Source organism: Heptranchias perlo, chromosome 11, assembly GCF_035084215.1.
Source record: "Heptranchias perlo isolate sHepPer1 chromosome 11, sHepPer1.hap1, whole genome shotgun sequence".
NCBI lineage: Eukaryota > Metazoa > Chordata > Chondrichthyes > Hexanchiformes > Hexanchidae > Heptranchias > Heptranchias perlo.
Genome location: NC_090335.1, coordinates 7031060 through 7059047, shown reverse-complemented (window position 1 = coordinate 7059047; position 27988 = coordinate 7031060). Strand labels below are relative to the sequence as shown.

Here is a 27988-nt window from a genome sequence, read left to right as displayed (position 1 = left end):
AAGCAAAAGTTTGGTAAAACATAAGCCCATAGTTTTATTTATATACACACACAGAGAAATGGACAACATTCCTCCATATTGACACTGTATCCATTTATACATACAATCAAACATGGCCTGTATCACTGCATGCCATTTCCTAACAGCACAGAAAAGCTTTGATTGGCATAAGCAGTATTGACCTATCACTAATTCTTACAGGATTTATTAACAATGTAACAATACACTATATCACATCAGACGGCAGCTGATGATTAAATAGCTACAGTTCAATGACAACAGCTACTGCAATATGGATTCTAATAACAAGAACACTGCTAATCATTATCTTACAGCAAGTCTATATTACATGTAAAAACAATTAAAATTGAGGTTTTAAAATCTACAAAAATAAAAACTGCACAAAACTTTCAATTAAGATTCTTTGGGATGGAGCATGTGAGTAAATCTGGACTTCACCCTTCAAACAGGCGCTCACTCCTCAGTTGCCATTTTAACCAAGTACTTCTTGTTAATTTCAAACAGATGCCATCCCTCCTTTTTCGACAGGTCTGCAGCACCAAGCTTCTTGTAGAAGTTAATTGACCGGTGGTTCCAGTCTGCTACGACAAAGTGCATGCTGCTACAGTGGTCCTGCACAGCAGTCTGAGAACAGATCAGAGTTTACTCGAACGCTAGTTTCTTCCTCAAGCGTAATCATGTGGCAATTTATTCAATGGCTGCACTCAGAAATCTATTGGACAAGTCTTCATGTTTTATCTCTTCCTCCCCCACCCCACTCTTAAAAATAAAACACATGCCCTTCAGACGATTGCTGACCAAATGCCTGTCTCTCGTACAAAACAGTGAGCGAGGAAGACTGGGTAACAACAGGTTAGCATTTCAATCCAGAATGATGGGATGGACATCTCTCTGCCAGATGCAAGGACCCCGAGTGAAAGAAGTCTAGTTAGTTTCAATCTGGCCCTTGATGTCTTTGGGTCCACAGCATAACTGGCAACTTTGGTCAAACGCATCGATGGTGAAAATGGGTTGCATCACAGCGCTAACTATGACTGAGACAGAGTGGAGGGAGTTTTACTCGGCAGTTGTACCATGCTATAATCCACCCAGGAAAACACGATGGATTGCCAAACTTTCAGTCACCCAGCACCAACATCTCTATTTTGGAAAATTAATACTGTGGGGGTGGCGGGGAAACAAGTTTGTACATTAAGAGGTGGTGCTGTCTGCTTTCCCAAAAGTACCTAAAGAGTATTTGAACCCTGACATTTCATTTGATTGGGGGGGGGGGGCGCAAAGGAAGAGATAATTGACTCACTATTCGGCCCCACCCCCTATCTTGCCTCCCCCATCTACTTCCAATGTTCCATGCTTCTGGTTTGCATCACTCCTCATACCATCTATTGTACCCCCAGTATATCTCCCAACTCCAACTCTCTTTCTACTAAATATAGGTCTAAGTCCTCATTCCAGCTGTTTGTGCATCTCCATAACAGTGACAATTTTCTGCTACTACCTTTCCCCACTCTGGCAGTCGATGGGAGGCAAAGCTATTCCGGTCTTCCTCGCTAATGTTAAATCAGTCGAAACTCAAAAGGACAGGCTGCTGTCACATCAATAAGGAGGTTTGGATAGCCATATCTCCCAACAGCACTCTGTGCCTTCTCTTGCCTTGAAGCAAAAAGCAGCCAGAAAGAGAAGCTGGAGTACACGGGAGCGAAAGATGGGTCTGAAGTTTCCTGATGCCTTTCCCATTTTTAGTGATTAAGACAATACCATATGTTTTTTTACCTGACTGATCTTCTTCAGAATTTCTGAACCAATTCCATACCCTGCAAGGGAATGCAAAAACATTAGAAGCTGTGCAGTATGTCCAAAAAAAAAACTTACTAAACAGGCAATGCACAAACAGTTGGCCACACTGGGACTTCAGTAATTTGTTCTTGTGAACCTCAATAGTTATTTTGTTTACTTTCTCGTCTTCCCTGCGATACCTGCCAGAGAAGTAATAAAATAGCACTCTACTGGAAGAATGTCATGTGATTATCTGATTATACATTCCGAAACCTTGCTTATGAGTCAAAGAGCAAGCCTCTGTCGTCGGTCTACAGTTCAACTGTTACCACACAAACTTGCATTTATATAGCACCTAAAGGTGTCGTCAGGACGTCCCAAAGGGTTTCACAGCCAATTAATTTTAGAGTGTAGTCACCGTTACTTAGGGCAAACACTGCAGCCAATTGGCACACAGCATGGCCCCACAAATAGCAAATGACCGGATCGTCTGTTTTTGGGTGTATCATCCAGGACTTTCTGCTCTTTTTTGAATATTGCTATGAGATCTTTCTCGTGTCCACCTGAGCAGGCAGATGGGGCCTCTTGCTTAGCCGAAAGATGGCACCTCCAGCAGTGCAGCACCGAAGCGTTAGTCTAGATTACTTGCTCACACCCTGGAGCAGTACTTGATCCCAACACCTTCTGGCTCAAGAGGTGAGAGTACCACAAACTGAGCAACATGTTTTCCTTGTCGGGCTCTTAGGATCTAGAAGTAGGGAAATGGTAGAAGTACCTGCAACAGATGTAATTCTACATTAAAGGCACTGTATAAATGCAAGTTGTGAAGTTAGCTAAATCAGTTTGAATGACATACAAAGATTAAAAGTGTGCACCTGTTGCAAACAAGCACTAACCTTAGCCAGCCTCTTGTTAAAAAAAATGTAATTACTTTACCTCTGAATTCTTCCATTACATAGAAATCTTCAAGATATAATAATTTTCCAGTCCAAGCATCATACGTGTAGTAGTACATAGCATATCCCACAATACTGTGTCCTAAAAAAGGAGATCAGGTACATCAGTTTCAAGCGTCAAATAATGCATCCAGAACACTAAACTGAGTCCCGACAATCTTTGTATGCACTCACAGTCAAGTATATGCAGCTTTTAGGAAATAAAGTATAAGCTTGCATTTATATAGCAGCTTTCACGTCCTCAGGATGTCCCAAAGCGCTTTACAGCCAATTAAGTACTTTTTTGAAGTGTAGTCACTGTTGTAATGTAGGGCAATGCAGCAGCCAATTTGCGAACAGCAAGATCCCACAAACAGCAATGTGATAAATGACCAAACAATCTATTTTGGTGATATCAGTTGAGTGATAAAAGCTGTCCAGGACACAATAACTTTTCTTCCTATAGTGCATGGGATCTTTTACATCCACCCGAGGGCAGATGGGAGTCGTTTTTAACACCTGAAAGTTGGCACCTCCGATAGTGCAGCACTCCCTCAGTACTGCACTGAAGTGTCGGCCTAGATTATGTGCTCAAGTCGGACTTGAACCCACGACCTTCTGACTCAAAGAGTGCTGCCACTGAGCCATGGCAGGCAACTTAAATTCAGGACTAACGTTAGCTCGTCACTATGAAATTGTTTGCTCGCTAATGTTTTCTTATACAAATCTGACAAATGGATCTTTCATCTCTATATGAAAAGGTTCTGCATAAACTGCCCATCCTTATCAACATTTTATACATATACAAAAAAAGTCACCTAAATGTTTTATTTTAATAAAACCAGAGAAGGTAAGGCTGCTGAATAATGCAAAGAAAAACATTTCAAACTGGATCACATTGACCTCCATTAGCCCTCAACAACGACTTGCATTTATATAGCACCTTTAACGTAGAAAAATGATCCAAGCAGCCTCACGGAGGTGTAATCAAAAAAAACTGTGGATGCCAAGTCGAAGGAGTTATTTGGAGAGGTGACCAAAAGCTTGGTCAAAGAGGCGTACTTCAAGAAAGGTCTTAAAGGAGAGAGGGGTGGAGAGACAGAGGTTTAGGGAGGCAATTCCAGAGCATGGGGCCTAGAAGGCTGAAGGCACAGCCAATGGCAGGGTAAAGGGAAGGCCAGGGTGAAGGGGGGGTTGCACAAAAGGCTAGAGGCAGAGTAGCGGAGAGTTTGGAGTTCGGTGGGGAAAAAGAGGTAGTTGTAGGACTAAAATGCCTACAAAGAAAGGGAGTGACGAGATCATGAAAGGATTTAAACACAATAATGATAGCTTTAAATTTGAGGTGTTGGGAGACCGGGAGCCAATGTAGGTCAGCAAAGATAGGGGTGATAGGTGAATGAGAAAAATCAGTCACAGTATTTTCTGTTTTATAGGAAGAAAGAACTTGCATATTTCTATAGCACCTTTCACATCTTCAGGGACATCCTATTACTTCACAGCCAATGAAGTACTTTTGAAGTGTAGTCACTGTTATGTAGGAAATGCAGCAGCTAAATATGCATACAACAAGGTCCCACAAACAGCAATGAGATAAATGATCAGATCATCTGTTTTTATTTGAGGGATAAATATTGGCCAGGACACCGGGAAAACTTCCCTGCTTTTCTTCGAATAGTGCCATGGGATCTTTTACGTCCACCTGAGAGGAGAGAGGTTTCAGGTCTCAGTCTATTTTACTAGATTTCAACCTCAAAAGCTTTTTTAAAAAAAAAAATTCATTCTTGGAATGTGGAGTTGCTGGCAAGGCCAGCATTTATTGCCCTACAGTTTGATGCAGCTGAGTAGCTTGCTAGGCCACTGCAAAGGGCAGTTAAGAGTCAACGACATTGGTGTAGGACTGGTGTCACATATAGGCCAGACTGGGTAAGGACGGCAGTTTCCTTCCCTAAAGGATGTTAGGTGAACCAGTTGGGTTTTTAATGAGAATCCAACAGAATAATGGTCACTTTTACTGATACCAGCTTCTCAATTTCCAGATCTTTAAAAATAAATTGAATTCAATTTCTCAAACTGCCATGGTGGAATTTGAACTCACATTCCCTGGATTATTAGTCCAGGCCTCTGGATTGCTAGTCGAGTAACATAACCACTACACTACCCCTAAATTAGTTTTAAAACATATATGCTTAGAAACTGCTAAACAACAAACAAAATTAAATTTTTAGCATTTCATCAAGTTACATCAAGTCTACAACACAAACGGGCCATTCGATCCAACAGGTCCATGCCGGTGTTTATGCTCCACACGAGCCTCCTTCCACCCCTCTTCATCTCACCCTATCTGCAGACCCTTCTATTCCTTTATCTCTCATGTGTTTATCCAGCTTCCCCATAAATGCATCTACGCTATTCGCCTCAACTACGCCTTGTGGTAGCGAGTTCCACATTTACCACTCTTTGAGTAAAGAAGTTTCTCCTGAATTCCCCATTGGATTTATTAGTGACTATCTTATATTTATGACCTCTAGTTTTGGACTCCCCCTCAAATGGAAACATTTTCTCAGCAAACATTTCAAGACGAGACTAGCTTCTGGATCAACAACTCAAAACACGTGACAAGTGTAATTCTAGCACATGCATGCCAGCAAAAAGTCAACAAATACTGTTCAACCATGGATTAAACTACTTCATTTAAACAAGTATTTAAAACTATTGTTTAACTAACATTTTGGTTTTAACACGGCAGATCAGAAGGATACCATGAGTCCATCTCAAATCAGTCCCGATTTTGCCAATCACCGAGCCCCTCAGGTAAAACCGTAAATTAGCCACTTCAGCTTAATTTCACAAAAGGCGGAATAGCTCATTTAACACTTTACAATCATTGCCAACTTTTTAAACAGCACTTTTGGAAGGGGAATGCATGCAACAGTTCTGATCTACCATGCTTCCGCTATCCTTCCTCTTAAAAAAATTGCAAATAGCATGTCCCTCTGGGCCTTACCTCCGTTATCAAGATCATCTAATGTTTAATGGATCTTTCAGTTACCAGCCCGCCCACCCATGTACACGCCTAGGGCCATGTACATGGCGAAGCTAAAGACTGTAACCTGAAGATTGGGGATAAATTAAGAGAGAGAGAGAATACATTCAACATTATTAAAAACAAGAACCAGATTTTTAAAAAAAGGTAAATGTCACATTTAAGTCATTTCAATTCATCAAGCTCATCCTTTGGACCAATCAACTCGGCTTGATAATACACCGATTACACAGCGAGCTCTCGAAGCTTTATCGGAGTCTTCGGCTGCTACTCAAAGTTGTTTTCAGATTGGTCTTTTAAGGCGGATTCAGAAGTCAGCGCTCCGCATTTATACTGTTAAATCCAGTTTCCTTAATCCAGCAGCAGACTTGTAGACCCTGCTCAAACTGGGCCTTCAAGGCTGCCGTGGAAATTGAAGCCAACTTAAAAGACCAATACGAAAGGCCCCAATGTGTTCACAAAAGAAAATTAACACCATTACTAGGAACAATACAACAGTATTTATCTAGTGTTGTCTAATAATAAAATTGGTAGCCTCTCAACTAGTTAACCAAACAATTTCCTTTATTACATTAAATATATCTATCCTTTGTGTTCATCTCTGCAAAGGAAAACAGTTCTTGTTAATAAAAAAAAAATCAACTCTCACCAGACAAGTACACTGGTCTGATACACAGCACTTGCAAACCTTTTTTGTAAACACAACAATGTTAGAATTATAACCTTTACAGTGTCACTTACAGCCAGCATGAGTGAAGAAAAACAGCATATCCAACATTGGTGTCAACACAAATTTCTAGAAGCCTTTCTGTTAGTACATGCTTTGTACCAGGGTTATATAAAGTCATGCTTCCTTTATGGATTTACCGAAACAGATAAGCAAATAAATACAAAGGCCATGTCAAAAGCACGAAACTTCAAAGTTGTGCCAAGCAGCAAAACCAAGTAAATTCTACCTTCACTAGTCACATGTTCCGCCGGCACTTCTGCAAGAAGGCAGTGATAAAACGGACGTTCCCCAAAGCCATCTTCAAGTAAATCTACAAAATAAATTGCCGGCATATTAACAATGGATCGATGATTTTATGAGGAAAATGTCACAAGATACTTTATACTCGATTACCTTTTTCAGTCAACTTCACCTGATTTTCCATTTCTTCATATTTTGCAAGTTCCTAGAAAATAACCACAAAAGGATGGGTGAATATTTAATTGTTCTATTTCAAAAGGCAGACACTGGGTTTATTTTTAAGGAATGACTTGTAGGTAGCCTAGCACAGCATAATGGGATGGGGAAAAAGTACAACAGCTGCAAGTAACTCACATTGTCTTCATATTTTTAAATAACTTGATTTTGAAGATAGCCAACACCGCAAATCTAAAGCGGGAGCAGATTCGAGGAATTTCCTTCCCACTATTTCCTATAACAACAACAAGTTGCATTTATATAGCGCCTTTAACGTAGTAAAACATCCCAAGGTGCTTCAAAGGCACATTATCAAACAAAGGTTTGACACCGAGCAACATAAGGAGATATTCAGAACCTCTCTGGCCACAGGGGATGTGCCAGAGGACTGGAGAACCGCTAATGTAGTACCATTATTCAAGAAGGGGAGTAGGGAAAAACCGGGGAACTACAGGCCAGTGAGCCTAACATCAGTGGTAGGAAAATTATTGGAAAAAATTCTGAAGGACAAAATTAGTCTCCACTTGGAGAAGCAAGGATTAATCAGGGATAGTCAACATGGCTTTGTCAAGGGAAGATCATGTCTGACTAATTTGATTGAATTTTTTGAGGGGGTGACTAGGCGTGTGGATGAGGGTAACGTAGTGGATGTGGTATACATGGATTTCAGTAAGGCCTTCGATAAAGTCCCGCACAGGAGACTGGTCAAGAAGGTACGAGCCCATGGAATCCAGGGTGCCTTGGCACTTTGGATACAAAACTGGCTTAGTGGCAGAAGGCAGAGGGTGATGGTCGAAGGTTGTTTTTGTGACTGGAAGCCTGTGGCCAGTGGGGTACCACAGGGATCTGTGCTGGGGCCCTTGCTGTTTGTGGTCTACATTAACGACTTGGATATGAATGTAAAAGGTATGATCAGTAAGTTCGCTGATGATACAAAAATTGGTAGGGTGGTAAATAGCGAGGAGGATAGCCTCAGTCTGCAGGACGATATAGATGGGTTGGTCAGATGGGCGGAACAGTGGCAAATGGAATTTAACCCGGAAAAGTGCGAGGTGATGCACTTTGGAGGGACTAACAAGGCAAGGGAATATACAATGAATGGGAAGACCCTAGGCAAGACAGAGGGTCAGAGGGATCTTGGTGTGCAAGTTCACAGATCCCTGAAGGCGGCGGAACAGGTAGATAAGGTGGTAAAGAAGGCATATGGGATACTTGCCTTTATTAGCCGAGGCATAGAATATAAGAGCAAGGAGGTTATGATGGAGCTGTATAAAACACTGGTTAGGCCACAGCTGGAGTACTGTGTGCAGTTCTGGTCGCCACACTACAGGAAGGATGTGATCGCTTTGGAGAGGGTGCAGAGGAGATTCACCAGGATGTTACCAGGGCTGGAGCGCTTCAGCTATGATGAGAGACTGGGAAGATTGGGTTTGTTTTCCTTGGAGCAGAGGAGGCTGAGGGGGGACATGATTGAGGTGTACAAAATTATGAGGGGCACAGATAGGATGGATACTAAGGAGCTTTTTCCCTTCGTTGAGGGTTCTATAACAAGGGGGCATAGATTCAAGGTAAAAGGCGGGAGGTTTAGAGGGGATTTGAGAAAGAACTTTTTCACCCAGAGGGTGGTTGGAGTCTGGAACTCACTGCCTGAGAGGGTTGTGGAGGCAGGAACCCTCACAACATTCAAGAAGCATTTGGATGAGCACTTGAAATGCCATAGCATACAAGGCTACGGACCAAATGCTGGAATATGGGATTAGATTAGACTGGGCTTGATGGCCGGCGCGGACACGATGGGCCGAAGGGCCTCTATCCGTGCTGTATAACTCTATGACTCTATACAAGGACAGGGGACCAAAAGCTTGGTCAAAGGAGTAGGTTTTAAGGAGCATCTTAGAGGACGTAGAGAGGTTTAGGGAGGGAATTCCAGAGCCTAGGGCCGACATAGCTAAAAGCACGGCCGCCAATGGTGGAATGATAAAAATGGGGGTGCACAAGAGGCCAGACACAAAATAAGTGCACTTAGCCTTGCTAATCATTGCAGCTAACCTGCTAATTTGGTTTTAACTAGTGCCAAGCACAGATTATATCTCTTCACCCACTGGTTTGCAAATCCCAATTTCAACAGGAGGCCATTCAGCCTATCTTGCTAATCCTTTCAAACAGAAACCTACAATTTCTCCATCACACCATCTAAACCCACTTTGAATAATTTCAAAGAATTAACAGCCAGTATCCTACCTGTAACATTATTCCAGATATTAATCACTGTTGAATGATTTCTGACATTAGCCCTGAACTTGTCTTCCACTAGTTTGTACCTACAGCCTGCGTCCATATCCTGCAATGATGGTTTCACTTGAAATAGTGCTCAGCATTAACTTTTTAAAAAAAATCCTACTTATCAAATCCCTCTAAGGTCCCCACTCATTCATCTCCTCTCAAGACTCAAGAAAGAAACTTACATTTATATAGCACCTTTCACATCCTCAGGGCATCCCAAAACACTTTACAGCCAATGAAATGTAATCACTGTTGTAATGTAGGAAAAAAGGTCCCTTTTAACCCAGCACTTAAATAGTTAAAAGATATTCATCTGTTATAATTAGTACCAGAAGAAATCTGAAATCAAAACTGTGCACAGTTCTGGTCTCCATATTACAAAAAAAAGTTACAGAGGCACTGGGGAAGGTGCAAAATCAATTTACAAGGATTACCAGAATTAAGAGGTTATACCAATCAGGAAAGATTGAACAGGATGGGGCTCTTTTCTCTGGAAAAGAAAAGGCTGAGGGGTGACCTGATAGAGGTCTATAAAATTATGAAAGGGTTTGATTGGGTAGACGTAGAGAAGGTGTTTCCACTTTGGGGAGAGGCCATAAATATAGGAGGGTCATTAATAAATCCAATAAAGGAACTCAGGAGAAACCTCTTTACCCAGAGTGGTGAGAATGTGGAACTTGCTACCACGTGGAGCAGTTGAGGTGAATAGCATAGATACATTTAAGGAGGAAGCTAGATAAGTACATGAGGGAGAAAGGAATAGAAGAATATATTAATAACGTGAGATGAAGTAAGGTGGGAGGAGGCTCGTGTGGAGCATAAACACCGCCATAGACCAGTTGGGCTGAATGGCCTGTGCTGTAAATTCTATGTAATTACTGCGTACAACATTGCAGCACCATCACAATGCAACAAAGTAATTTCTTGTGGTGTGTGCTGTACAACTACCCAGCATATACACATTCGTGTTGTGTCCATACACCAACAACGTCTGCCTCGATGTCATTAACCACACAAATGTTTACAAGTTGCTTGTCTGCACTTTGAGATCCAGAACATGGCGCTTGGTAAACATTTACACGTCACCTTGACATGCAACCAACATAACAGCTGGCTGCCTCAGTCAATAAGCTGATATCCAGAACACAGGCAGGAGGCAGCACTCAAACCAGCACATCTGAGAATCACACTCCTTTAAACATAAAACTAAGTACAGGATGTTTTAAATCTACAGGTAGGGATTATAGACAAAGTCTATTCAATGTAGACAAGACAGGTCATCAACAGCACAGGTTTGTTCCACCGCACAGAGTGGACTCTAGTGCTGTAAAGTTACTATTGCTCCCTCTCCCTGTGAATGGGTCTGTCTCTCTCTCCCTCCCTCTCTCTCTCTCTCTTGACTTTGGGGGGGTGGGGGGGGGGAGAAAAGAGAGAGAGATCTGACCAGGGACATGACTTCAGGGACAGAGAGACATGTCCTTAGTCAGGTCTCTCTCTCTGTCTGTCTGTCCCCCAACCCCCATGAAATCCCTGTCCCCCTCTCTCCCTCCCTCCATGTTCCTGAGTTGGGTCCCAGACACTCTCCCTGTGTCTGTGTCTCGATCCCCCCTCTCTCCCCCTGTCCCAGGCTCTCTCCCTGTTTCTGTATCTCAATCCCCCCTCTCCCTGTCCCAGACTCTCTCCCTGTGTCTGTGTCTCGATCCCCCTGTCTCTCTGCCTCGATTCCCCCCTCTCTCTCCCTGTCCCAGACACTCTCCCTGTGTCTGTGTCTCGATCCCCCTGTCTCTCTGCCTGTCCCAGACACTCTCCCTGTGTCTATGTCTCGATTCCCTCCTCTCTCCCTGTCCCAGACACTCTCCCTGTGTCTATGTCTCGATTCCCTCCTCTCTCCCTGTCCCAGACTCTCTCCCTGTGTCTGTGTCTCTCTCCCTGTCCCAGACTCTCTCCCTGTGTCTGTGTCTCGATCCCTGTCTCTCTCCCTGTGTCTGTGTCTCGATCCCTGTCCCAGACGCTCTCCCTCTGTCTGTGTCTCTCTCCCTGTGTCTGTGTCTCTCTCCCTGTCCCAGACTCTCTCCCTGTGTCTGTGTCTCGATCCCTGTCTCTCTCCCTCTGTCTGTGTCTCTCTCCCTGTCCCAGACTCTCTCCCTGTCTCTCTCTCCCTGTCCCAGAGTTAGGTCCCTCCCCAGTTCAGATTATTATTAATTTTAAAAGGCGGAGCAGTGGACTCAGCAGCGACGGTGCGAGATCAATCTGCCCCGGACCGGATTAAAGCGGCTCCTGCAGGACTGGAGCGGAGCGAACCGAATCAAGGCGGTTACAGCAAACCAAACCGGATCAAAAAACACAAGCCGGGGGCGATCTGATCCGGATTAAAAACACAAGCCCGGGGGCGATCTGATCCGGATTAAAAACACAAGCCGGGGGCGATCTGATCCGGATTAAAAACACACAAGCCGGGGGCGATCTGATCCGGATTAAAAACACAAGCCGGGGGCGATCTGATCCGGATTAAAAACACACAAGCCCGGGGCGATCTGATCCGGATTAAAAACACACAAGCCCGGGGGCGATCTGATCCGGATTAAAAACACACAAGCCCAGGGCGATCTGATCCGGATTAAAAACACAAGCCCGGGGGCGATCTGATCCGGATTAAAAACACAAGCCCGGGGCGATCTGATCCGGATTAAAAACACAAGCCCGGGGCGATCTGATCCGGATTAAAAACACACAAGCCCGGGGCGATCTGATCCGGGTGAGCTAACAAGACCGGAGAGGAGTGGATCGGGATCGGGATCCCGGAGCGGGGGGATCGGGAGCGGACCCGGAGCCGGTGACGGGGATCGGGAGCGGACCCGGAGCGGGGATCGGGAGCGGACCCGGAGCGGGGATCGGGAGCGGACCCGGAGCGGCACCTTTATGAGGCGGAGGATGTCGGCGCAGTCCCGGGGAGCGGCCGGCCGGATACTAAAAGTGGCCATTTTCGCCTCTTGCTCTTCTTTCCCTTTCTGTGGAGGCCCCGGTACTTGTAGAGTAGGAGAAGGGTCTTCTTCATCCGCGTCCCGCGAGTCAGCCTGCCGCTCAGCCTGGGCTCCGTCCCATACACCGCCGCCCGCCGCTGCTCCGAGCCCGGCCCGGCCGCTCGATCCGCCGCTTATAAACACTCGTGTACCCGGCCCATGGCCCAATGCAGAGCGGGCTCCTCCCTCCCTCCCTCCCTCCCCATCAATCAACTCCCACCCCCCGCCCCGCTCTCCCACTGACACCCAGACTACCCAAAGTTTCCGCGGCCGGTGGGCACCGCAGGGACTGGAGTGCTCCCTGGATCAGAATAATAACATTATTATTATTTCAACACTAATTTTGGGTATTTTGGTTTTTCTGCATATAAACACACCCTAAACCCCCCCCCTCCTTATAAAAGAGGGGCAAAAAAAATTATTTGACATTTATTTTGTTTTGTTTTGATTTACTGCACATAAAATCACACCCTAACCAAAAAAAAAACTGCTTACACAGTAAGCAGAGTAGAGCAGAGCAGAGTTGAGAAACAAAGAAAAGACTTCCCAAAGTGGCACTGCGCTGGGTTCCACCCGCCGTCACCCATCAATCATTCAGTGAAAGAATGGACTTGCAAGTAGTGTCAGCCTTGGCTCAGTGCTGGCACTCTCCCCTCTGTATCAGCAGGTTATGGGTTCAAGTCCCACTCCAGAGACTTGAGCACTTACTGCAGGCTGAAACGTCAGTGCAGTACTGAAGGAGCACTGCACTGTTGGAGGTGCAGTCCTTCGGATAAGAAATTAAACTGAAGCCCCTTCTGCCCTCTCAGCGGGACATAATAGATTCCATGGCACTATTTTGAAGAAGAGCAGGGGCGTTCTCCCCGGTGTCCTGGCCAATATTTATCCCTCAATCAACACCTAAAAACAGATTATCTGGTCATTATCTCATTGCTGTTTGTGGGAGCTTGCTGTGCGCAAATTGGCTGCCGCGTTTCGTTACGGCGACTACACTTCAAAAGTACCTCATTGGCTGTGGGAAGTCCTGAGGTTGCTATATAAATGCAACCCATTCTTTCTTTCCAACTTTCTTTCCTTCCCCCTTTCACACAGCAAGGTCCCACAAACAGCAACCTACCCCAAATACTTTCTACCCTAATTCCCCCTAATTACTTACTGCCCTTTCACTGCTCATTCCTCTACCCCAAAGTACCTACTAATCCAAAATCCTCACTACTTTCCTTCCCCAACTCCTCACTAGCCCACAACTGTTCACTTCCCCAAGCCCTTTAACTGATACCAAATCCTTACAAATGCTAGCACCCCTCCTTTACAGTGCACCAAGGCAGAGAAGAATCACTCTCGTATAAAACATAATGTCCTTTGACTCCCCATGAGTAATGACACGAGAGATCAACTATTATAAAAACAGTCTATTATGTGCATGGTTTGTCCATCACACTTTTCTACTTGCAAATTTTGTATGTAACTTGCATTTGAAATTTCAGCTCAAATTTCATGTTCCTAAACAGCAATGAATCCAAAACTCCAACTATGACCAGTGAGCAAAATCTGCAACTAACAAATAAACAGAAATTAAACCAATTAAATCACTCAAAACTTATTTTTGTGTTTAGTGTCATGGTAGGTACAGCACAGGAGGCGGCCATTCGGCCCATTGTGCCTGTGCCAGCTCTTTGAAATAGCTATCGAATTAGTAGGAAGCATTTTTTTCTGTCACAACTTTAGTGTCACACTTGCAAATTTCCATGTCACGACTTCTTGGCTCCTTCAATCCACTGGACAACCTCCACCAGTGCCTCCGAAATCCATGCCCATCTTTCCTGCAGCTCCCTGTTTGAATCTCTCCAACAGGTTTTCATCCTTCCCACGACACTGAAATGGCCCGAACCAAAGTTACAAACCACAATCTCTGTGCCTGTGACCATGGAGCATTATCCTTCCTCATCCTCCTTCACCTCTCTGCAGCCTTTGTCACGATTGATCACACCAACCTCCCCCAATGCCTCTCCTCCATTGTCCAGCTCGATGAGACTGTCCTGGCTTGATTTTTTTTAATTCGTTCACGGGATGTGGGCGCGCTGGCGAGGCCAGCATTTATTGCCCATCCCTAATTGCCCTTGAGAAGGTGGTGATGAGCCGCCTTCTTGAACTGCTGCAGTCCGTGTGGTGAAGGTTCTCCCACAGTGCTGTTAGGAAGGGAGTTCCAGGATTTTCACCCAGTGACGATGAAGGAATGGCGATATATTTCCAAGTCGGGATGGTGTGTGACTTGGAGGGGAACGTGCAGGTGGTGTTGTTCTCATGTGCCTGCTGCTCTTGTCCATCTAGGTGGTAGAGGTCGTGGGTTTGGGAGGTGCTGTTGAAGAAGCCTTGGCGAGTTGCTGCAGTGCATCCTGTGGATGGTGCACACTGCAGACACTGTGCGCCAGTGGTGAAGGTAGTGAATGTTTAAGGTGGTGGATGGGGTGCCAATCAAGCAGGCTGCTTTGTCCTGGATGGTGTTGAGCTTCCTGAGTGTTGTTGGAGCTGCACTCATCCAGGCAAGTGGAGAGTATTCCATCACACTCCTGACTTGTGCCCTGTAGATGGTGAAAAGGCTTTGGGGAGTCAGGAGGTGAGTCACTCGCCGCAGAATACCCAGCCTCTGACCTGTTCTTGTAGCCAACAGTATTTATATGGCTGGTCCAGTTAAGTTTCTGGTCAATGGTGACCCCCAGGATGTTGATGGTGGGGGATTTGGCGATGGTAATGCCGTTGAATGTCAAGGGGAGGTGGTTACACTCTCTATTGTTGGAGATGGTCATTGCCTGGCACTTGTCTGGCGCGAATGTTACTTGCCACTTATCAGCCCAAGCCTGGATGTTGTCCAGGTCTTGCTGCATGCGGGCTCGGACTGCTTCATTATTTGACGGGTTGCGAATGGAACTGAACACTCTGCAATCATGAGCGAACATCCCCATTTCTGACCTTATGATGGAGGGAAGGTCATTGATGAAGCAGCTGAAGATGGTTGGGCCTAGGACACTGCCCTGAGGAACTCCTGCAGCAATGTCCTGGGGCTGAGATGATTGGCCTCCAACAACCACTACCATCTTCCTTTGTGCTAAGTATGACTCCAGCCACTGGAGAGTTTTCCCCGATTCCCATTGACTTCAATTTTACTCGGGCTCCTTGGTGCCACACTCGGTCAAAAGCTGCCTTGATGTCATTGCACTGGAATTCAGCTATTTTGTCCATGTCTGGACCAAGGCTGTAATAAGGTCTGGAGCCGAGTGGTCCTGGCAGAATCCAAACTGAGCATCGGTGAGCAGGTTATTGGTGAGTAAGTGCCGCTTGATAGCACTGTCAACGACACCTTCCATCACTTTGCTGATGATTGAGAGTAGACTGATGGGGCAGTAATTGGCCGGATTGGATTTGTCCTGCTTTTTGTGGACAGGACATACCTGGGCAATTTTCCACATTGTCGGGTAGATGCCAGTGTTGTAGCTGTACTGGAAAAGCTTGGCTAGAGGTGCAGCTAGTTCTGGAGCACAAGTCTTCAGCACTACAGCCGGGATATTGTCAGGACCCATAGCCTTTGCTGTATCCAGTGCATATTCAACCGTTTCTTGATAACAAGTGGAGTGAATCGAATTGGCTGAAGACTGGCTTCTGTGATGGTGGGGATATCGGGAGGAGGCCGAGATGGATCATCCACTCGGCACTTCTGGCTGAAGATGGTTGCAAACGATTCAGCCTTGTCTTTTGCACTCACGTGCTGGACTCTGCCATCATTGAGGATGGGGATGTTTACAGAGCCTCCTCCTCCCGTTAGTTGTTTAATTGTCCACCACCATTCACGACTGGATGTGGCAGGACTGCAGAGCTTTGATCTGATCCGTTGGTTGTGGAATCACTTAGCTCTGTCCACTTTTACTTATCGGAGCATAGCAACAACAACAACTTGCATTTATATAGTGCCTTTAACGTAGTAAAACGTCCCAGGGCGCTTCACAGGAGCAATTTTCAAATAAAATTTGACAACAAGCTTCAAAAGGAGATATTAAGACAGGTGACCAAAAGCTTCGTCAAAGAAGTAGGTTTAAGGAGTGTCTTATAGAATCATAGAAGTTTACAACATGGAAACAGGCCCTTCGGCCCAACATGTCCATGTCGCCCAGTTTATACCACTAAGCTAGTCCCAATTGCCTGCACTTGGCCCATATCCCTCTATACCCATCTTACCCATGTAACTGTCCAAATGCTTTTTAAAAGACAAAATTGTACCCGCCTCTACTACTGCCTCTGGCAGCTCATTCCGGACACTCACCACCCTTTGAGTGAAAAAATTGCCCCTCTGGACCCTTTTGTATCTCTCCCCTCTCACCTTAAATCTATGTCCCCTCGTTATAGACTCCCCTACCTTTGGGAAAAGATTTTGACTATCTACCTTATCTATGCCCCTCATTATTTTATAGACTTCTATAAGATCACCCCTTAACCTCCTACTCTCCAGGGAAAAAGTCTCAGCCTATCCAACCTCTCCCTTTTAGTCAAACCATCAAGTCCCGGTAGCATCCTAGTAAATCGTTTCTGCACTCTTTCTAGTTTAATAATATCCTTTCTATAGTAGGGTGACCAGAACTGTACACAGTATTCCAAGTGTGGCCTTACTAATGTCTTGTACAACTTCAACAAGACATCCCAACTCCTGTATTCGATGTTCTGACCAATGAAACCAAGCACCCTATCCACCTGTGACTCCACTTTCAAGGAGCTATGAACCTGTACTCCTAGATCTCTTTGTTCTATAACTCTCCCCAACGCCCTACCATTAACGGAGTAGGTCCTGGTCCGATTCGATCTACCAAAATGCATCACCTCACATTTATCTAAATTAAACTCCATCTGCCATTCATCGGCCCACTGGCCCAATTTATCAAGATCCCGTTGCAATCCCAGATAACCTTCTTCACTGTCCACAATGCCACCAATCTTGGTGTCATCTGTAAACTTACTAACCATTCCTCCTAAATTCTCATCCAAATCATTAATATAAATAACAAATAACAGCGGACCCAGCACCGATCCCTGAGGCACACCGCTGGTCACAGGCCTCCAGTCTGAAAACCAACCTTCTACAACCACCCTCTGTCTTCTGTCGTCAAGCCAATTTTGTATCCAATTGGCTACCTCACCTTGGATCCCGTGAGATTTAACCTTATGTAACAAACTACCATGCGATACCATGTCAAAGGCTTTGCTAAAGTCCATGTAGACCACGTCTACTGCACAGCCCTCATCTATCTTCTTGGTTACCCCTTCAAAAAACTCAATCAAATTCGTGAGACATGATTTTCCTCTCACAAAACCATGCTGACTGTTCCTAATCAGTCCCTGCCTCTCCAAATGCCTGTAGATCCTGTCTCTCAGAATACCCTCTAACAACTTACCCACTACAGATGTCAGGCTCGCCGGTCTGTAGTTCCCAGGCTTTTCCCTGCTGCCCTTCTTAAACAAAGGCACATTTGCTACCCTCCAATCTTCAGGCACCTCACCTGTAGCTGTCGATGATTCAAATATCTCTGCTAGGGGACCTGCAATTTCCTCCCTAACCTCCCATAACGTCCTGGGATACATTTCATCAGGTCCCAGAGATTTATCTACCTTGATGCGCGTTAAGACTTCCAGCACCTCCCTCTCTGTAATATGTACACTCCTCAAGACATCACTATTTATTTCCCCAAGTTCCCTAACATGCATGCCTTTCTCAAACGTAAATACCGATGTGAAATATTCATTCAGGATCTCACCCATCTCTTGTGGTTCGGCACATAGATGACCTTGTTGATCCTTAAGAGGCCCTACTCTCTCCCTCGTTACTCTTTTGCCCTTTATGTACTTGTAGAAGCTCTTTGGATTCTCCTTTGCCTTATCTGCCAAAGCAATCTCATGCCCCCTTTTTGCCCTCCTAATTTCTCTCTTAACTCTACTCCGGCAATCTCTATACTCTTCAAGGGATCCACTTGATCCCAGCTGCCTCTGCATGTCATATGCCTCCTTCTTCTTTTTGACTGGGGCCTCAATCTCCCGAGTCATCCAAGGTTCCCTACTTCTACCAGCCTTGCCCTTCACTTTATAAGGAATGTGCTTACCCTGAACCCCGGTTAACACACTTTTGAAAGCCTCCCACTTACCAGACGTCCCTTTGCCTGCCAACAGACTCTCCCAATCAACTTCTGAAAGTTCCTGTCTAATACCATCAAAATTGGCCTTTCCCCAATTTAGAATTTTAACTTTTGGGCCAGACCTATCATTCTCCATAGCTATCTTAAAACTAATGGAATTATGATCACTGGTCCTTCCTTATTTCCCAAGAGGAGGTCAAGTTTTGCCCCCTCTCTAGTCGGGCCATCCACATACTGAATAAGAAATTCCTCCTGAATACACTCAACAAATTTCTCTCCATCCAAGCCCCTAATGCTATGGCTGTCCCAGTCAATGTTGGGAAAGTTAAAGTCCCCTACTATTACCACCCTATTTTTCTTGCAGCTGTCTGTAATCTCCTTACATATTTGCTCCTCAATTTCCCATTGACTATTTGGTGGTCTGTAGTACAATCCTATCAAAGTGATCTCTCCCTTCTTATTTTTCAGTTCTACCCATATAGACTCAGTGGGCGAACCCTCGTATATATCCTCTCTCACTACTGCCGTGATGTTCTCCCTAATCAAGAACGCAACTCCCCCTCCTCTCTTACCTCCTGCTCTATCTTTCCTATAGCATCTGTACCCTGAACATTGAGCTGCCAGTCCTGCCCCTCCCTTAGCCATGTTTCAGTAATAGCTATAACATCCCAGTCCCATGTACCCATCCATGCCCTGAGTTCATCTGCCTTGCCCATCAGACTTCTTGCATTGAAATAAATGCAGTTTAATCTAGACTTCCCTTGGTCTTTGCCCTGCTTTCTCAGACCATCTGTCCGGTCATGTTTTGTACACTCTCCCTTACTGCCTTTTGTTTCTGTCACCACTTTACTTCCCACTGACTTCCTGCATCAGTTCCCATCCCCCTGCCACATTAGTTTAAACCCTCCCCAACAGCACTAGCAAACACTCCCCCTAGGACATTGGTTCCAGTCTTGCCCAGATGCAGACCGTCCAATTTGTACTGGTCCCACCTCCCCCAGAACCGGTTCCAATGGCCCAGGAATTTGAATCCCTCCCTCTTGCACCATCTCTCAAGCCACATATTCATCCTAGCTATCCTATCATTCCTACTCTGACTAGCCCGTGGCACCGGTAGCAATCCTGAGATTACTACCTTTGAGGTCCTACTTTTTAGTTTAACTCCTAACTCCCTAAATTCAGCTTGTCGGACCTCATCCCGTTGTTTACCTATATCGTTGGTACCTGTATGCACCACGACAACTGGCTGTTCACCCTCCCCCTCCAGAATGTCCTGCAGCCGCTCCGAGACATCCCTGACCCTTGCACCAGGGAGGCAACATACCATCCTGGAGTCTCGGTTGCGTCCGCAGAAACGCCTGTCTATTCCCCTTACAATCGAGTCCCCGATCACTATAGCTCTGCCACTCTTTTTCCTGCCCTCCTGTGCAGCAGAGCCAGCCACGGTGCCATGAACCTGGCCGCTGTCACCTTCCCCTGGTGAGCCATCTCCCCCAACAGTATCCAAAACGGTATACCTGTTTTGGAGGGAGATGACCGCAGGGGACCCCTGCACTGCCTTCCTACTCTTCCTCTGTCTGTTGGTCACCCATTCACGATCTCCCTCAGTAATTTTTATCTGTGGTGTGACCATTAAAGGAGGAGAGAGAGGTGGAGAGGTTTAGAGAGGGAATTCCAGAGCTTAGGGTCTAGGTAGCTGAAGGCACAGCTGCCAATAGTGGAGCAATTAAAATCGGGGATGCACAAGAGGCAAGAATTGGAGGAGCGCAGAGATCTCAGAGGGTTGTAGAGCTGGAGGAGGTTACAGAGATAGGGAGAGATGAGGCCATGGAGGGATTTGAAAACAAGGATGAGAATTTTAAAATCAAGGTATTCCCGGACCAGGAGCCAATGTAGGTCAGTGAGCACAGGGGTGATGGGAGAACAGGAATTGGAGCGAGTTAGGATACATAACAGCAGAGTTTTGGATGAGCTTAAGTTTATGGAGAGTGGAAGATGGGAGGCCAGTCAGCAATAGCATCTCCAGCAATAGCTTCTTTTCCTGCCCCTTCACCGTTACCTCGGGAATGCCCTCAGAATCTACCCTTATCACATCCTTCTTCATCTACATGCTGCTCCTTGGTGACATCATCCATAGACATGGGGTCAGCTTCCACATGTACGCTGATGATACCCAGCTCCACCTCTCCACCGGCTCTCTCATGTCACACCGTTTATCTAATATCCAATCTTGGCAAGAAACATGATTATCAACATTCAAATAATGAAGTCCAGACTAGTGAGCCAGTGCGTAGCCTCGGAAGTGGCTTGGTGTAAGTCTGAAATGCCATCAGAAAACAATGGAAATGGACAGATATCATGCGATGCTTCTGTTACATGTTATTAACACAGCAAATGTCGACAAAAGGCTACTGGTATGATTGGTAGCGTGAAATTTATCATGTCTTGGATGACGTGCAGTTCCCAAAACTTTGGGAAGTTTGAAGACGTCGTCTTCAGCCCGCACCACAAACTCCATACCCTTGCTGATGACTCCATCCCCCTCCCTGGCTACTGTTTGGGACAAGTAGAGGCTGCAGCCCTAAACAAGGTGTCTGGGCTCTCAGGCATAAACCCAGGACCCAGTGCATCCAGATCGTGGCAGAGTTCGAAGCCCCCCAGCAGACGCCCACTGGAATTACGACAGGCGAGCACCTGAATGGCCAAGCTATTTCAGAGCCCCCTTATCTTGACCAATAAGAAAAATTGCACGTCAATATAATAACAATTTATATTGCAAAACAAATAATACATAGCAGGAGTTAATTCAATACAGATGGAAGGATAAAGCAATAAGTAATCTATACATTATCTATGCATTGCGCAGGGCATGCACTTCCTGTCTACAAACCTTACTTCATGTTGTCACGATGATTGTTCCCATTCAATGTTTGCTATGTCAATGGTCACAATATAGCTGCAGAATCTGGCCCCGAGGTAGCTCTGAGGAGCAAGTTTCTCACAACTCCATCACCATCTTGTATATAAAAAACAACTTATATTCATTAACTGATGACCGGCATTGCCTTGGGCAATTCATTAGTATATTTGCATATTATATATTTCTACCTACAATCTATCAAAAATGGTGCCTGTACCTATTCTTCTTGTCTGTTACACCTTACTTCACTCTATCACCTGTAAACAGTTCAGGTGCTACATTTCACTTACTCAAACTTCACATTCATAAATCATTTAAAAAAAAAATCACAATTCAAGAGCTTTGCAACTTACCAATCAAAACAACCAAGGAGGTTGTGGGGTTTAGGCAAGGCAGCTTGTCGATGGGCCTAGTGATGAAGACCATTGTCCTTGAATGGGCAAACTGACAGAGTTTAGTAAAAGTCCCATCAATTAACGATTAATACACCAATCTCATTGGCTTCGTATACATTTGTACTAGCCGGTTTCCTGTGGCGTTGCACACGGGGAAGTCAAGTGAGGTTAGATGGCAGGAGATATTTGGACCAGGATCAGGGAAGGGCGGTAACAATGGAGGTCAGAAAAGGTCAAAGGGTGAGAGAAGGAGCTGAGGGAGAGAATGCGGGAGATGAGAGGACAGGAGGGAGGTCAGCAGGGAGGAGAAGGGGCAGAAAGGTGGGTTGAGGGGGTGGATGGGAAGAGAAATCAAGAGGAAGGCGGTAAGAGGGAGGAGGGGACATAATTGTGGGTTGTGGGGGGGGGGCAGTGAGGGGAGGAGTGGAAAGAGGTGAAAGGATCCAAGGGAGGAGGATGAGGTGGGAGAGGGATGGAGGAGGAAAAGAAAGGGGGAGGGGGAAATAAGAGTAGGTTGTGAGGTCTAGTGTAAGGTAACTGATTCAACGGGTGTGCTCTGGTGCAATCTGTTCCCTATGCGTGAATAACCTGTGTATTAGAATCCTGGATTGCAATTTTGTATCAAACTACTTGTTTCAGACTCTCATACTTTGATATTTGTTACGGCTACAACGTTGCAAATTGAACATTTTCCCCGTAATAATAGTTTTAGGCAAATATTGATTGTTATTAATTTATCCAAGACAGGATCCGAAAGATATCCCTAAACTCTGCCCACCTTCTCTTAACAGTGCCCATTGTTTCGGTAATATCAGCCAACCCTGTTCTTAAAATTGTTTATATTGGATACTGTCATAGTCTGAGCAGATGGAATTATGCACGTATGCTATAGGGAACTATACACCAGTTAGCTTAATGTCGGCGGTAGGAAAGATATTGGAATCCTTACTCAAAGATGTAATAGAAAAACATCTAGAAACCGAAAATATAATAAAGAATAGTCAGCATGGATTTCAAAAGGGAAGGTCCTGCTTGACCAACCTTATTGAATTCTTTGAAGAAGTAACAGAAAGGGTAGACAAGGGTAATGCAGTAGATGTAATATATTTGGATTTTCAAAAGGCCTTCGATAAGGTACCGCAGTGTAGATGTTCCGGATGAGAAAGAGAAAGAACTAAAAGAATTTGCATTTATATAGAGCCTTTCATGACCTCAGGACGTCCCAAAGCGCGCCACAGCCAATTAAGTACATTTGAAGTGTATTCACTGTTGTAATGTAGAAAATGCAGCAGCCAATTTGCACGCAGCAAGCTCCCACAAACAGCAATGTAATAATGACCAGATAATCAAAAAAGATATAGAATCGTACCGCACAGAAGGAGGCCATTCGGCCCATCGTGACTCTGCCGGCTCTTTGAAAGAGCTATGTAATTAGTCCCATTCCCCTGCTCTTTCCCCAATAACCCTGCAAATTTCTCCTTTTCAAGTATTTATCCAATTCCCTTTTGAAAGTTATTGTTAAACCTGCTTACACTACTCCAGATCATAACAACTTGCTGCGTGAAAAAATTTCTCCTCATCTCGTCTCTGGTCCTTTTGCCAATTACCTCAAATCTGTGTCCTCTGGTTACTGACCCTCCTGCCTGTGGAAACAGTTTCTCCTTATTTACTCTATCAAAACCCCTCAGAATTATAAACACCTCTATTAAATCGCCCCTTAACCTCTGCTCTGAGAACAATCCCAACCACAGGTCGCATTTTCTCCCTGACAGTAAGTGCTGGAAAAGTAGGACGGGTGCATGAGCTCTTCCGGGAATGGGTGAAGGGAGCTGGAGGGTTCTTGGGACGGGGGTCCCCATCAGCAGATCACCGGTGGGGTAGCCTGCACCCCTGGTGCTGACTTACCTCCTCCTTCCGCCAGACTCCTGGCCCAGGAGACATAGAAGATAGAAAGGGGGGAGATAATTGATAAACGAATCAAACTTAAAGAGGCTAAAACCTCTGGTCCAGATGGAACGCATCCGCACATATTAAAAGAAGTTAGGGAGGAGATAGCAGAGGCAGTATTACATATATATAAAAATTCATTAGAAAAGGGACTAGTGCCAGAGGACTGGCGGACAGCTAATGTGATTCCTATATTTAAACAGGGAGATAGAACCAGTCCAGGGAACTATGGACCAATTAGCTTAACATCGGTGGTCGGAAAGATAATGGAATCTTTACTCAAAGATATAATCGAAAAACATCTAGAAACTGAAAATATACTAAAGAATAGTCAGTATGGATTTCAAAAGGGAAGGTCCTGCTTGATCAACCTTATTGAATTCTTTGAAGAAGTAACAGAAAGGGTAGACAAGGGTAATGCAGCAGATATAATTTATTTGGATTTTCAAAAGGCCTTCGATAATGTACCGCATAGTAGACTCATGACTAAGGTCAGAGCACGTGGAATCAGGTGACAAGTAACAGAATGGATAGTAAACTGGCTAGAAAACAGAAAAGAGAGTAGGGGTTAAAGGTACTTACTCAGACTGGCAAAAGATGGGAAGTGGTGTTCCACAAGGATTAGTGCTGGGACCACTGTTGTTCACCATTTACATTAACAATTTGGACTCGGGACTCGGAAGTACAATTTCAAAATTTGTGGACGACACCACATTGGGATGTGTAGTTAATACCGAGGAGGACTGCGACAAAATACAGGAAGACATTAATAAACTTGCAGAATGGGCATGTAATTGGCAAATGAATTTCAATATAGAAATGTGTGAGGTGGTACATTTTGTTAGGAAGAAAAAGAGGCCCACATGCAGCTTGGATAATAAGTTTAAATGGGGTAGAGGTGCAGAGGGATCTGGGGGTACAGATACACAAATCAGTAGAAGTAGCCTTAATAAGGCCACAAAAAAAGCAATCCAAGCACCGGGGTTCATTTCGAAAGGGATAGAATTGAAAAGCAATTGGAGTACTGTGAACAGTTCTAGCCTCCACATTATAGAAAGGATATGGAGGTACTGGAGAAGGTACAAAAAAGATTTACGAGGATGATATCAGAACTGAGAGGTAATACCTATCAGGAAAGATTGAGCAGGCTGGGGCTCTTTTTTATAGAAAAAAGACTGAGCGGTGACCTGATAGAGGTCTTTGAGATTATGAAAGGGTTTGATAGGGTAGATGTAGAGAAGATGTTTCCACTTGCGGGCGAGACCAGAACTAGGGGCTATAAATATAAGATGTGTAATTCTATCTATGACCAGATAATCTGGTTTTGTAATATTGGTTGAGGGATAAATTGGCCAGGACACAGAGGATAACATCCCTGCTTTTCTTTGAATACTGCTATGGGATCTTTTGCATCCATCTGAGGGCAGAAAGGGCCTCAGTTTAACGTCTCATCTGAAAGACGGCACCTCCGACAGTGCAGCACTCCTTCAGTACTGCACTGAAGTGTCAGCCTAGATTATGTGCTCAAGTCTCTGGAGAAGAGCAGAGGAGGTGCCCTGGCCAACGTTTATCCTTCAACCAACACTAAAAATAAATTAACTAATCACTCATCTCATTGCCGTTTCCATAGTTCATTGTTCTGATATTAGAAAATTCTAATTTGGAAACCCACTAATGCTATAAAAACTTGAGAAAGAAACTCACCTATACCAATAGTTCCTTTTAGGTTGCCTGCTTGGCTCAGTTGGTAGCTCTCTTACCTCTGAGTTAGAAGGTTCTGGGTTCAAGCTTCACTCTAGGGTTTGAATGCATAATCTAGGCTGACACTCCAAAGAGTATTGAGCGCTAAACTGAGGCCCTGTCTGGCTTCTGATTAAAGATCCTATGGAATAATTTAAAGAACAGGGTGTCCTGGTCAAAATTCTTCCCTCAACTGAAACCACCAAAGCAAGTGAATTTCCATGGGAGTTCTTCCGCTGAAGTTATGGGGGGGCGAGCGGGAGAACCTTCGTGCAAATTCACCCTTTGTTTAATCGCACTCTGTTAATCTCCTGACTGTGAGAGCAAAATTGCTTCCCTTCGAAAGGAATTCATGTGTATGAATTGCTTTGAGATGGCTCTGAGCCCCGATGATTTGCTATATGTCTTTTAAGTTGTCCTGCATTTTGGTAGGATACAGTGGAGCAAATGGTCCGGTTCTGCTTACAGCAGTGCAGAGAATCACCTCGTACATCTTTGCTGACCATGCTGGGCATAATTCCTTCTAGTCAGCACTCATTCCACTACTGGAGGCCAGCAATGTGGTTTCCCATTCTGGAAAGCCTGGCATCCAAAAATTAAGTTGCAAATGAAGCTTTTCAAATAAAAATTGCACCAGCAGAAAATAGTACATGCTCAGATGTTCCAAATCATTGCACTTGCTGTCAGCGTGGTGGAATTCACCTTGTATATACAGTGAGGCCCCATCGATATAATATAGTAATTAAAATACAATTTAAAAAAGAACAGAATAAAGTGAAAGAATGGAAAGTCACGTTTATATAGTGCCTTTCAGGCCCTTAGGAGGTCGGAAAGTCCTTCACAGGCAATTAATTACTTTATTTTTTAAAAGTGCAGCTGGTACTGTTGTGCAGGTAAAACCAATTTACACACAGCAAGGTCACGCAAAGTAAGATGAGTGAACCATTAACCTGTTGGTTGAGTGATTCCTTTCCTTAATAAAACCATAAGGAGACACTGGGTTGCCCCAATGTTATCAAACAAAAATCCTAACAAAAGTGCCCCCTTTTTTTTTTAAAAGAGGGGCACAATTATTGGAGAACTAAACAATAAAACAAAAGAAACTTATTAAATTAAATAATAATCTTACACCTAGTATCCAGTATGCCCTCCAGTCCCTGCGGTGCCCACCGCTGGCGAAAGGCCTCAAACGGCGGCGTGCCCCTTCTCCGGGGCCAACCCGGGCACGGGCCAGACCGCTGAAGAGAGGCAGGCAGGCAGGCAGAGCGACCACCCCCAGGCGCCTCTTCCAACCTAGACCTGTAAATGGCCCGGGGAAAGGGGCAGACCCGGGAGGAGGGCCTTGGTTGAGGGATGAATGTTGGCCGGGTGTGGTTCTCAGCCTCCTTGCACCAGACCATTGCCGCGCCCTGTCTGCTGTGATTGACAGGTGGGCTCGGCGGTGACGTCGGCGGGGGGCGGGGCGGGGCGGTTTCGGTTGTCGCGGAGACCGGGAGGAGAGAGCGGAAGAATTGGGGCCTGGGACTGTTGGGAGGCCGGCCGGCCGCCGGGGCGCCATGTACGTGAGGCATAGGTGGGTTAAAGCCGGCGGGATGCTGCTGCTGCTGCTACTCAATGCTGGGGCCTGAGGGCGTTTGTACGGGCCTCAGCCTTACTGCGGCTGGGCCGGGCCGGGCCGCGCCGCCGCCCTGCTCTCCCTGGCCGGGGACCGACCATCTCCCTCCACACCACAGGCGGGCTCCAGACGCTTGCCTTGCCGATCTGGCTGCCGCTGAGCGGTGGTCCGCCTGGGAGTGGGTGTGGGAGCCCGAGCTCTCTGTGGGGCAGGGCGGACCCGCCTCTATCTGTGTGGGGGCTAGTGGGCTGAGATCACTATAACTCTTCATGGTTGTAAACCCATCTCTAAATGAGTGCCAAACTGGGAGCTTTTGCCTTTCAGTAGGCACAGAAGGAGGCTGTTCAGCCCATCGTGCCTGTGCCGGCTCTTTGAAAGAGTTTTTTTTGTTCGTTCATGGGATGTGGGTGTCGCTGGCGAGGCCGGCATTTATTGCCCATCCCTAATTGCCCTCGAGAAGGTGGTGGTGAGCCGCCTTCTTGAACCGCTGCAGTCCGTGTGGTGAAGGTTCTCCCACAGTGCTGTTAGGAAGGGAGTTCCAGGATTTTGACCCAGTGACAATGAAGGAACGGCGATATATTTCCAAGTCGGGTTGGTGTGTGACTTGGAGGGGAACGTGCAGGTGGTGTTGTTCCCATGTGCCTGCAGCTCTTGTCTTTCTAGGTGGTAGAGGTCGCGGGTTTGGGAGGTGCTGTAGAAGAAGCCTTGGCGAGTTGCTGCAGTGCATCCTGTGGATGGTACACACTGCAGCCACAGTGCGCCGGTGGTGAAGGGAGTGAATGTTTAGGGTGGTGGATGGGGTGCCAATCAAGCGGGCTGCTTTATCTTGGATGGTGTCGAGCTTCTTGAGTGTTGTTGGAGCTGCACTCATCCAAGCAAGTGGAGAGTATTCCATCACACTCCCGACTTGTGCCCTGTAGATGGTGGAAAGGCT

The 27988-nt window shown here is 45.5% G+C and overlaps 2 protein-coding genes across 6 annotated transcripts in view; one reads left to right on the top strand and one right to left on the bottom strand.

Annotated features, from left to right (window-relative positions):
* Positions 1-9: 9 nt before the first annotated feature.
* LOC137327078 (diamine acetyltransferase 1-like) lies at positions 10-12433 on the bottom strand. 2 transcript variants are annotated; one of them, XM_067992496.1, is made up of 6 exons: positions 12160-12433; positions 6899-6950; positions 6732-6815; positions 2734-2835; positions 1795-1835; positions 10-645 (listed from the first exon to the last, which is right to left on the bottom strand). In XM_067992496.1, the coding sequence occupies exons 1-6, from the start codon at positions 12223-12225 to the stop codon at positions 475-477; spliced, it is 516 nt and encodes a 171-aa protein (XP_067848597.1). In that variant the 5' UTR covers positions 12226-12433; the 3' UTR covers positions 10-474. The 2 variants fall into 2 exon arrangements, with proteins under 2 accessions (XP_067848597.1, XP_067848598.1); XM_067992497.1 differs by lacking the exon at positions 2734-2835.
* A 14471-nt stretch (positions 12434-26904) lies between these two features.
* Positions 26905-27988, top strand: part of LOC137327077 (acyl-coenzyme A thioesterase 9, mitochondrial-like) — a 75600-nt gene continuing 74516 nt past the window's right edge. For 2 of the 4 annotated variants that reach the window (XM_067992494.1, XM_067992491.1), the window contains exon 1: positions 26905-27012. In XM_067992494.1, the coding sequence (XP_067848595.1) occupies positions 26996-27012 (17 nt within the window). In that variant the 5' untranslated portion in view covers positions 26905-26995. The remainder of the gene's footprint in view (positions 27013-27988) is intronic. The other 2 variants (XM_067992493.1, XM_067992495.1) reach the window with 2 other exon arrangements.